Source organism: Rhinolophus ferrumequinum, chromosome 20, assembly GCF_004115265.2.
Source record: "Rhinolophus ferrumequinum isolate MPI-CBG mRhiFer1 chromosome 20, mRhiFer1_v1.p, whole genome shotgun sequence".
NCBI classification, from domain to species: Eukaryota; Metazoa; Chordata; class Mammalia; order Chiroptera; family Rhinolophidae; genus Rhinolophus; species Rhinolophus ferrumequinum.
The window spans coordinates 50,634,805-50,647,124 of NC_046303.1; the positions used below are offsets into that span (position 1 = coordinate 50,634,805).

The following is a 12,320-nucleotide window of genomic DNA, read 5'->3' on the forward strand; positions in this document are numbered from 1 at the left end:
CGCTCCAAACTTTTCGGAGTGCACTTTTTCTCCTAATATTGACACCTTTGGCCCTTGCCCTGAGCCTGGGCCTGGCCCTTGGCCTTTGAGCCCTTTGGGCCTTTGGCCTTTGAGCCCTTTGGGCCCTTGGCCTTTGAGCCTTTGAGCCACAGTCCACTCCAAACTCTGTGGAGTGTACTGACCCTTTTAATAATGGCCCTTGAGCTTACTACCTTCTGCTCGGGCCCACTTCTACCTGTTTGAAGTGTACTTTTTCTTCTAATAAACTGCCCTTTCACCGCTTTATTTCTGTGTCTCATTCAATTCTTTGCTTGAGATGCCAAGAACCTAGACACCACGCCAAGGAGGGCCCATCCTCGGGCAGCCAGAGCAGCTGAGATTCCCAGTGTACATGAGGCACAGGTTCAACCCCCGGTCTGGGAATCTAGCTCAGACACCGCCCGGTTTGACATCCGGTGTGGAAACCAAGCCTGGACATCACTCCAAGAAGGGCCCGCTCTCCGGTAAGAATCGAGCACACTTCAAATGGGTCTATTTTATTGTATATAACTTATACTGAATAAAGTTGATTTTTTTATAAACCAAGTTAAACCAGCCTGTTTCTTGATGTTTCCCAAATAAAGGAATACCCACTCCACTTTCAATCTAAGTCTGGTGCCCAAGTTCTCTCAGTTCCTCAATGCAAATCCATCATTAATCCAGCCCCACTTGGAAAGTAAGAGACTAGGCTTAAAGCACAATAGCAAATGTACCTTAAATATTAAAAAAGGAGGAAGAGGAAGGAATGAGTGGGGGAGATTAGGAAAAAAACAAGGAAAAACGGAAAGAAAGGTGAGGGGGGACATGAAGAGACAGATGATGAAAGAAGAAAGAGAAATGAAACAAGGGAGATAATTTGGTAAAATTCTATGTGTGAATATACAAGTTATAGAGACCATGCCAATATAAAGTATTACTATTAACATTCAGAAAAAAAAAAAAAGTGCGTGAAATAAAGAAAATGAGACAACTGAATGAAATGGTAGCAATCTGGTGTTTATTTATTACAAATAGGCAAGTAGTACAACTCAAAAATTTCGAAATAGACAGAATTTAGTCTCCATTTCTAGTTTCTCCTTTTCACCTGCATTTATTTACAAAGAAAATCTTTCCAAAAAGTTTGGAACTTCCCAGATCACTTTCCTCATGTCTCCTTAGATGAGATCACATGTCCAGATCTAAACAATTACACAAAAGAATGAAACTATCAAGACCAAGCATGTTTTAAGCCCTGGAGGCAAGGAGTGACCCCTTCTCTGAGTCCAGGGTTACTAAGAAGATGAAAACTAAATCAAATCTGGGACTCTGCCAGAAAGGAAGAATGGGGGAGAAAGGAATTGGGAAGTCAATCGATAATGTATGCTACATTGACGGAGTGTGGATACACACGTTTTGGAAACCAAATTAAAATGTAAGAGTTGGCATCCTGTTTTGAAAAATAAAGATCCTATCCAATTGTTCTTCCTGGAACATATGAAGGAGGTCTTCAGGAACAGTGGTTGACAAATTCAGCACTTTCCTCAAGAAGCAACTCTGGATAAACTTGAGAAGTGAATGACTGAATCTCCAGAGACACAGAACATATTTAGATATGGAGGTTTTTCAAAGCAGATGGTACCAATCCCTGTAACTGCTGTAGAAAAACCTCTATGTACCATCTCATTCTGACCATCATGCCTTTGTAATGTACCCATCAGAATAAATTAGCTGTAAAATACATCCCTAGATAACCAATTTGGCCATTTTGAGTTATATGGTATGAAATGACTGGATTTTAGAGAATAGTTTGCCAGAAATAATGATTCCAGGATTTTTTTTCCAAAGTAGAATTATTTTAGTTTTCATATAATTAATATGGAAATAATATAGATTGTGACCACTGATCACTGAATATATTCCTAGTTGCGATAATAAAATTTCATTATCATCTGTATTATCTTCCCATTTGGATATGGTAGAAAAACACATTGTGATTTCATTGAAATGGATTTTAAGACCCTGAGACAGAAATGAAAATAAATGAATATAACTGCATCCTATTTTACTAAACATGTCTCAGAAAATCATCCTGCCTGCCTACCTCCCTGTTGTTTCCATGGCATTCAATGTGGAACTCTGTATGTATACATACAATCATAAACCCTTTTCACTTAGCCTGTAGTTCATTTCAATTTACCAAACCAAAAACTGATAGAAACTGTTTCATATAGTTCTAGGCTTTTTTATACATAAAACAATCAGTATAAAGTACTGATTTAGATGTACTTTATGTACATCTAAAAGACGTAAAAGTACATCTTTTAGATGTAAAGTACAACAGGCCATCTAATCTTAACATAAAATATTAGACTTAGAGACCCAAAACTGCAATTCACTAAGAAGTGGGCTGACACCATTTTTAAGGAACAGTCAAGAAAATAATAAGCCTGAAAAAAAATAAAAATAAAAATAAAAACAAGGAAATAATAAGCCTGTATTTCTGAGGTACTGTTTATATTCATTTAAGATACATTTGAATTGCTAAAATTTAACATTGATGGTTTATATCAATATATACTGGAATAGAAAAAGGAGGTTGAGAACTATGGGCTTCAGCATCAAAATGAAAAGAAACCCCTTAAAACCAAGAAATCTATTAGGTTGGTGCAAAAGTAATTGCGGTTTAAAAGGTTAAAAATAATTGCAAAAACCGCAATTACTTAATAGCTAAAAGAACCTTATCAGTGCTCTCAAACAGATAATCGTTCCATCAGGAGTAACAAATAGTAAGGTAAAATACAGAGCTTCCACAAGCATTAACTGACCATATGGAATAAAACATACCTAGAAATACTACTATAACTTTGAAATGTATCAAAAACAAAATACTAAAGCTTACAAAAATTAAGCTGTTTTTGTTTTTGTCTGGGTGTTATCCTGGTTTTTTTGACACTGTGTAATGAAAGATAAAACCAATAAAACAGGATCATAAATGCTGCATGGGTATTATCTGTTAAATACAAATTTTAGTAACATTAAATTCAATTAGATAGAAAATAAAGAGCCTTTGTGTGAGTGTAATTTTAATACGCTTATCTCTGCAACAGGCAAAGCCATACCTAAGCGAACGCCCATTATCCTGAACATGTGGGTTTGAGTACAGACAGCATCACCCCACCTGGTGGTATCTGAATCCAGTCACATATGTAAGTGATTTAGAGACCATCTCAAACAAACTTACCGAAAATGTCTATCATCATATGTGATTACACCGTAGGTTTAAAAATGCATATTGAATTCTCTATATTGAAGTTGTCACAAAAAACCTAAGCATGTACTATTAAATACATTTAAGAAGTCACCTCAGACCTAATTTAATACTGGAATGTGGCATATTTAAAAATTTCCCCTATCAATAAAGAATTTTTAAAAGCTTTAAATAATAAAACTTCATTAAAATTTTCACCAACTACATCATCTTGTAGACATCTTAAAAAACATTCATGTATTTCATTAAGTATCTATCGGTCACCTAGTAGTATGTGGCTAAATTATATAAATCGGACTTTCATCTGTGCACAAATCAGAACTGTTTGCCTATAAGTAGTACTGTTTTATCAGACTGAGAAAATATCACAGTTACAATAAGAACATTAGTGAATGAAACAAACTTACACTATCCCTTCCTTCTACAACATTTCATAAAATGCTTCCACGATAAATTTTGTTTTAACAATATTTTCTCATGATACATGGTATTAATATATTTCAGCTTAGCAACAAAATTATAAAACTCATAAAACAGACCATAAGCAATAAAAATTAATAAAGGAAATACCTTATATCATATCCAACTGCTTGATAATAACTTACTACTTGACTATACTTTTTTTAAAAATGATCTTTAAATCATTTAGGGGAGCACAGGCCTTCAACCACAAGGTTGCCGGTTCGACTCCCACAAAGGATGGTGGGCTGCGCCCCCTGCAACTAACAACGACAACTGGACCTGGAACTGAGCTGCACCCTCCACAACTACGGTTGAAAGGACAACAACATGACTTGGAAAAGTCCCGGAAGTACACACTGTTCCCCAATAAAGTCCTGTTCCCCTTCCCCAGTAAAAAAAAAAAACTCAATAAAGCTTATACACAGAATGTTAAGTCACTAACAACAGTCAACCCACAATCACAACATAAAAATATATTCACTATACAAACATGGTGCATCTTAAATGTGATTTTTTTATCCTTTATTTAAAAAAAGATACTGGGAGATCTACCAATGGCAACAATGCCTTTGGAAGCAATTAAATAGTGCTACATAATTTAAGGAAAGTAAATTTTTTATGGATAGACCAGGTGTGTCACCTTGGGATCCACTAGAATATAAACTCTGTAAGGCAGAGGAGTTTCCATTTTTTTCAGTGAGGTATCTGCAATAACTAGAATAACACACGGCACACACATTCAATAAACACTGGTTGAATGAGTGAATAAACTAAGTCTCATGGCAAGAGAACGACGAAGCGTTTTCTTCCTCTTGCATGGAAAAGCTGGGAGGACCGGCGGCACCGTCCTCTCGGCCATCACCACCAGCGTCGCCCCCCAGCATCACGTCATCATCAGTTTTAGGCTTAGTTTTAGAAAAGGACATACCTTAAGCTTCTCAAACACAAAAACTGCATCTCAGTCACTCGTTTTATACCAGTTCCTAATAAACTACAAGGTTTATGTATATTGAAACCTAATTGTTCGATGAATTAAATGAATTATACATCATGGATTTTTTAAACATAAACTAAGATCTACATATATTTTTAAAAACTTTGAAAATATAAAAGTAGACTGGAACAAATGAAGAGATATTATGCTTCTGTTTAGAAAGCATCAATACTATAAAAAGATACAAATGTGTTTTTCCATTTAATCTATCCAGAATGAAAATTATACGCTTTCTTTTTTAATTAGTTTATTGGGGTGACAATTATTAGTGAAGTTACACAGGTTTCAGGTGTACAATTCTGTATCACATCATCTGTATATCACAGTGTGTGCTCCCCACCCAGAGTCAGTTCTCCTTCCATCACCATATATTTGATCCCCTTTACCCTCACCTACCAATACACCAAACAGTCCATGGAATAAGCAAACCTGTTCATCCAGATATACTGATATTACGAGAACCTTTTCAATATTTCTAATCTTGTTAAGTCCTTTCAGACACTAATTTAATTTAAAAAGAACTTCCTTCCTCTGGTTCACAATGACAGTTTATCAAGCTGCTCAAAAATTTCTGGAAGATATCAAACTTATGAATTATACAGGATCCCTTAAATAGGCTAACAATAATTTTTAAAAGTAGTTGGTAACATTATTTTTTAAATGTTTTAAATACATTATCTTAATATTGCTCAAAAAATGTTACCAATTTGTAGTAAGGTCCAGCTAAATTTTCATCTAGTCCCAATAAAAATCTGTATGGAAAATTACAGTAAACCTGTACTTAAGTAATTCTGTTTATTCTCTGTTAAAATGACATAGTATGAGTTTAATTTTTATTTCCCTATAATGCCTAATGATGGTGAATATCTTAAATGCGTATTTGCCACCCATTTACTTGTATATCTTCTCTGGTGAAGAGTCTGTTCAAATCTTTTGCCTGTTTTTTAAATGGGGTTGTTCTTACCAAGGTTTGAGAACTGTTTTTAATATATTCTGGACACAAGTCCTTTATTTTTTATATATATATATATGCTTTGCAAAAATTTCTCCCTGTCTGTGGCTTGTCTTTTCACTCTTCTAATAACATCAAAGAATAAAAGTTATAAATTTTCATAAAGTCTACCAATGTGTGTGTGTGTGTGTGTGTGTGTGTGTGTGTCTTTAGGTTGATATATCTAAGAAATCATTTTCTAATTGAAAGTCACAAAAATGTTCTCCTATGTTTCCTTCTAGAAGTCCTACAGTTTTGAGTTTTACATTTAGGACTATGATCCATTTTCAGTTAATTTTTCTATATGAAGTGAGGTATGAATACAGTTCACTGTTTTGCATATGGATGTACAATTGTTCCAGTACCATCTGTTGAAAAGACTATCTTTTCTCCACTAAATGTGTCAAAAATCAGTTGGTCATATATGTGTGGGTCTATTTCTTGGCTCTGTATTCTATTCCATTGATTTGTCTATCTTTGTCTCTGTGACAAGTCGTTAAATCGGATAGGGTTAATCCTTTGTTTTCATTAAAAGTTTTGGCTACTATAGATCCTTCGCATTTCCATACGATTTTTAAAAACAGTTTGTCATTTTCTAAATAAAATCCTACTGGGATTCTGAATGTAATTGTGTTGAGTCTGTATAGATCAATTTAAGGAGAATGAGCATATTAATAAACAATATTGTCTTCTAATTCACAGACGATATTTATTTATTTACTTAGGTCTTGAATTGTTCTCAACATGTTTTCTAGTTTTCAGTGTACAGGTTTTGTGTGTTTTTTGTCAAATTCAACCCTGAGTAATTCATATTTTTGATGCTATTATAAGTGATATTTTTGAATTTCAATTTCCAAATGCTTGTTAGTACAGTATATGGAAATAAAACTAATTTTTATATATTGATCTTATATCCTGAAATCCTGCTAAATTCCTTTATTAGTTCCAGCAATTTTTTTTGTAGTCTAGTAACTTTTTCTGCACACCTATTAAAATGGCTAAAATGAAGAAAACTGACTATAACAAGTGTTGGCAAGGATGTGGAGGTAGTGGAATTTTCGTACACTACTACCAGGGATATAAAATGTTACAATTACTTTGAAAAACACTTTGGCCGTTTCCTAAAAAGTTATACATATATATACCATGTGATCCAGCCATTCCACTCATACATATTTATCATAGAGAAATGAAAGTCTCTGTCCACACAAAGACCTACACAGGAGTGTTCACAGCAGCTTGATTTGTAACAGCCAAAAACTGGGAACCACCCAAATGTCCATCAACAGGTGAATGGATAAACCAACTGCGGGATATCCATATAATGGAATACTCAGCATTAAAAAGGAATGAGCTATTTACTGACACACACCAACAAGGATGAATCTCAAAATAATTAAGCTGACTGAAAGAAGCCAAATAAAACACATACAAACTATGATTCCAATTATATAACATTCTTTAAATTGCCAACTATTCTATAATGACAAAAAGCAGATCAGTAAATGCCTGAGGAGGAATTACCAAGGGGCATAAGGAAACTTTCGGGGGTGACAGTTTCATTCACTATCTTGATATTGGCGATAGTTTCGTGTCAAAACTTACCAAATTGTACATTTTCAATATGTGTAGTTTATTATATGTCACTTAGACCTCAATTTAATAAAAAGAAAAGGTGCCAATGTGAGATCATTATCACTAGGTACCAGAATATACTTTTTATATTGATATATAAATCACATGCCATAAAATTCAACATTTTAAAGGGCACAATTCACTGGCTTTTTTGATAATTGACAAGGCTGTGCAACAATCACTACTATTTAAGAACATTTTCATCACCCCAAGGAGAAATCTGTACCACAGTTCCCCAAGACCCTCAGAATATACTTAATTTCTAGATGACAATTATTTTACCGGGTCACTGCAATTCAAGCCTCAAGACCTTTCAAGTTTGAGAGACTGGTTTTAAGATAATTCCAAAGGCTTATGGTGTAAATACTACTATTCCATCATTTTATTCTTTCTAATGAGAACCAGAGCCATACTGATAATTTCAGAGCTAGTCTGACTATAGAAATATCATTTAGTGTACATATAATTATAATAGTGATTAGCAAATTATTACTTCTATTAAAATATTAATTCCAAATGTAGAAATTTTATCTTCCTCTTCGCTTCTCCTTATTATCAACACCAGGACTAGCCAAGACTGAACCAAGACTGGTGAAGGAAGAGATGATGCCTTCACAAATTTTTGAATAGTACATAATCTGCAAAGCTTTAAAAATTTAAATTAATTCAATCCATTTGGAGATAACTCCACGATGAACTATACTTTTTCAATAACCTCTGGTCATCATAATATTTATAAAACTGTGTAAAGCCAACAGCTCATTGGAAGGATAATGGTTTTATATTCTGCATTGCACCAACTCAAAGCATGATTGATACTTGTGCCAGTTTTTTTTTTTAAAAGACACCACTTGCATTACAGCATCTGCTGTTTCTAAAAGGAATGATAATCAAAATCAAAATCTAGCAATGTATTATGGGAGAGCATCAGTGATAAAAAATATACATAATAACCTCAGAATAATCTGTGTCTGTTTTCATTGATTCTATTATTCTACAGATTATTTTTCAAGCACAGAAATCAAATATGATAAAGCAAAGACTAACAGATGACACTAGGATTTTTACACTCCTATATTTTGCAGTCTAAAAAAAAAACACTCAAGCATTACTCACTGTCAAAAAAAATTATCTTTTTATACAATATATTCCAAGCATACCAAATCACAAATTAGATATATTCCCAATGATGTGCCTAAGCACTGTATTTAAGCATTATAAATTGAAATGTTGTTGAAGCATGATTTGTGAAGGATATTATATTTTCTTAGCAAAAACCACGGAATAAGCATTACAGCATGCTTTATAATTAAAATATCCAAGGTAGAAAAATTCAAAAAAACATGTAACATGTATCTTTCTGATATTATTTTGCCATAACTACTTTCAAAGCATACCATTAAAAGTAAGTAGAATCTGGATACCTCACATGGATATAATCAAAGACCTTTTGAACCTACAATGATACAAATACCACTAAACACATCCACTTCAGGAAATTACTGGGTACCACATGAAAAGAAGTAAACCACAAAGCCTCATTAAAATGCAGGTGTTAGGTAGTTCTATTGCACACTCAATAGCTATTCAAAATTTTGCCTGAAAAATTATGAACTGCTTCATCATGGACTGTGCAGCTTAGTCAAAACTATGAATGTCAAGAGTCTACTCTAAATTTTTGAGAAAATAAGGAACGAATGAAGAAATGAATTCAATAAATTTTCAAGGCATAATGTCAACATGGGATTTATCACCCAAAGAAACAGCGTTTCTCCTGGATAGTTCTCCTAGAGAAATGAAAACTTAAGAACACATAAAAGCCTGTACACGAACATTTATTGTAGATCTAGTCATAATTACCAAAAACTGGAAACACAAATTTCCTTCAACCAGTGAATCAATAAACTGACTGTGGTACAACCACACAATGGTATTCCAACAAACACAAAGTAACAAACTATGGTCTATACAAAAACTTAGGTAATTCTCAGAGGTATTACGCTGAGTACAAGAAGCCAGCCTCAAAAGGTTACATACTTTATGATTCCATTTATGTGACATTCTCCAAAAGTCACTGATGCAGAACCCATAGGTGATTGCTAGGGTTGGGGTGGGAGGTGGTAGAGAGGGGAGAGATAGACAGGATTATAAAGGGAGAGCATGAAGGAATCTTGGGGGAAATGGAGCTATCCTGTATCATGACTATGCTGAAGGTTACATCAATCTATACATATGTTAAAATTCACAGGTTTGTATTTTTAAAAAGGCCAATTTACTATTAAAATATGACAGTTTTTTAAATAAACAGCATTTCTAAGAAATCAACTAATTTTACCCATTTTGAAAAGTGTGACAATGTTGTAAACAGCCAATTATTAAATAAATTTGCTCAATATTTGTTAATGGTGATTATGTAACAAGTCAACAAATCAAGTGACTAAAAAATCTTTAAAAGTCTACTAACTCTATAACCAAAAAAGTACTTACCAAGTTCATTGAGACTCTGAGCAGCTTTTGTTATCTCTCTACTTCCCCCCTGAAGCTGTCCTTGGAGTCTCTTACTGAGGTACAAGATGCGAATAATTCTCCGAAGCAAATCACAGGCAACCTGTACAAATATCACAGGGTTAATAAATAAGTGTGGTCACTCCATGGAGTTTTATTACTATTATTACGTGAATCTATCCATTCTTTCCAGATGCTAAGGATTCTTCATGTCTTTTTTGTTTTCCACCAGAAACATAAAAGATCACAAATCTTAAAAAGCATCATTTTAAAATAAACTCCAATTTACTCTAAATGGAGTGAATTGGGGATTAAGATGCTCTGAAGAGTCCAGGGACTCTTCTCCTCGGTCCTACACCAGTTTTCTTCTCTAGGCCAGCAGTTCTCAGTCTTGATTCACATGAAATTCAAGTGGATAGGTTCAAAATGTTCCAGTGCCCAGGCCAGGCATTGTCCTGACCAATTAAATCAGAACCTCTAGCGGTGGGAAATAAGCATCAGTATATTTTTTAATATCCTCAGGTGGTGCCAATCTTCCTACTACTGCCTCCTATTGTTTCCAATCCTGATTTCTCTTTTCTAGGTCCCTAGGGAAACAGACTTAAAACTTCTCCCAATTTTACTAGACTGAAAAGAACAAGCATGTGCTACTTGAAATTTCCTAGTCTGTTTTTTTATCGCTATTATCTAAGAAAAAGTTATTAAAACAAACAAACAAAAAGCTCTCCTCTGTTACCTATTACCTTTTTATTACCGGATCTAATACTGAGTCTTTACCTATCCAAAAGACTAAGACATGAAATAAAGACTCATGCATTTCAGGACACTTTCTTACAGAAGCTGGATGGATCCAGGACAACTGCCTGGGGAAGAGTAAGGAGAAAGGAGACTGATGCAATACGAGATATGCAGCGACCTTCAGCTTCAGGACCTTCAGAGTCTATGCTGCTGCAGCATCACCAACCATCTTTGAATGGCCCTAAACCTAGTTGAAAAGCAAGAATACCTGCCATCTCAAGAGGAAGATCCTACCTGGTGGTGGCAATAAAAATTAAAAGCACTGGGAAGACAGGGACCTTGAGGCTCCAGCTATAAACATTTTTTTCACAGCCACACTCATGTACCCACAATATGCACACAGACAACAAATACAAACATACACACAAACATAAACATATAATAAAATATACCGGGGTGCCAAAAAAATGTATACACATGACTTGTATTCATCTTGTTATCGGTATATATTGAGTATTACAATTTTAATAGTTTTTTCCTTTCTCAAAATGTATATACATTTTTGGGGGGCACCCTCTGTATGTTTATAAACATATGTAAGCAAAAGACAACCAAGTAAAAAACATGTTTACCTGACTGCTTCTCTGAGTAACTATAGTCTGAAGTACTTAAAATAATAATGCCAAATTAGAATTCCCCCCTGAACAATGGAAGACTTGGGCATCTTTATCTTTTAATTACATTTTACTTATTTTCTGAATAGGTAACATAAGCACATGATTCAAAACTGAAAAGATAAAAAGTCACCCTCCTATCTCTGTCCCAACTATGCACTTACCAATAGTAAAAGAACCACTATTACCAGTTTCGGATTGCCAGATAGCATTTTAGATGAATCATTTGGAATATAGAATCTAGCAATCATTCCGGGATTCTAAATACATCACGAGGAGAAACACAGATCTTATTTAAATGTAATTTCCTAGAATTGCCCTGCCAGAATTCCCAGGCCCTACCCAATGAAGGATATACCCCCAAACATGAAATGTTTGAGCTTATTTCTAATGCTTTTATTTTTAACCATACTTAATCTGTCACCACGTCTTATTGACTATTCTTCTGTTGCGTAACACAACAGTTATTCTACCTCTATTCCTACAAGCACCATCCTAATCCAAATCTTTATCACCTTCGCCTTAACACTGTGGTCTCCTGGCTAGCTTTCCAGTCTCTTACTGAAATCCATCCTACCAGATTTATCTTCTTAGAAACACAGTTTTCAGCACTCCAGCCCCCTTTTTAATAAACTTCACTGGCTCTCTACTAACAGATTATGTTGAATCTTCCCAAAATAGCATTTAATAAAATCCTCAGTCAGCAAGTCTTAGATAATCTATAAGGCACCAACTCTCACCATTTCCTAATAGAGTGGCTTCTGCTCCAATCAATTTCCTTTCCTTATTTTTTTGTTAGATTTTTATTATCAAATATAATACAAACATTACTTAACACTAAAAAGTAAACTATCAAGCCATGAAAAGACATAATGGAACCTTAAGTGCATAATACTTAGTGAAAGAATCCAATCCAAAAAGGCTATGATTCCAATTATAGGACATTCTGGAAAAGCCAAACTATGGAGACAGTAAAAGGATCAGTGGTTGCCAGGGGTTGGGGATGAATAAGTAGAGAATAGGGGATTTTGACAG

At 34.4% G+C, this 12,320-nt stretch overlaps 1 protein-coding gene across 3 annotated transcripts in view; it reads right to left on the reverse strand.

The window, feature by feature from the left end:
- COG5 (component of oligomeric golgi complex 5) overlaps positions 1-12,320 on the reverse strand; it is a 313,532-nt gene that overhangs the window by 269,891 nt on the left and 31,321 nt on the right. For all 3 annotated transcript variants that reach the window (XM_033088094.1, XM_033088097.1, XM_033088095.1), the window contains one exon: positions 9,856-9,976. In XM_033088094.1, the coding sequence (XP_032943985.1) occupies positions 9,856-9,976 (121 nt within the window). The remainder of the gene's footprint in view (positions 1-9,855; positions 9,977-12,320) is intronic.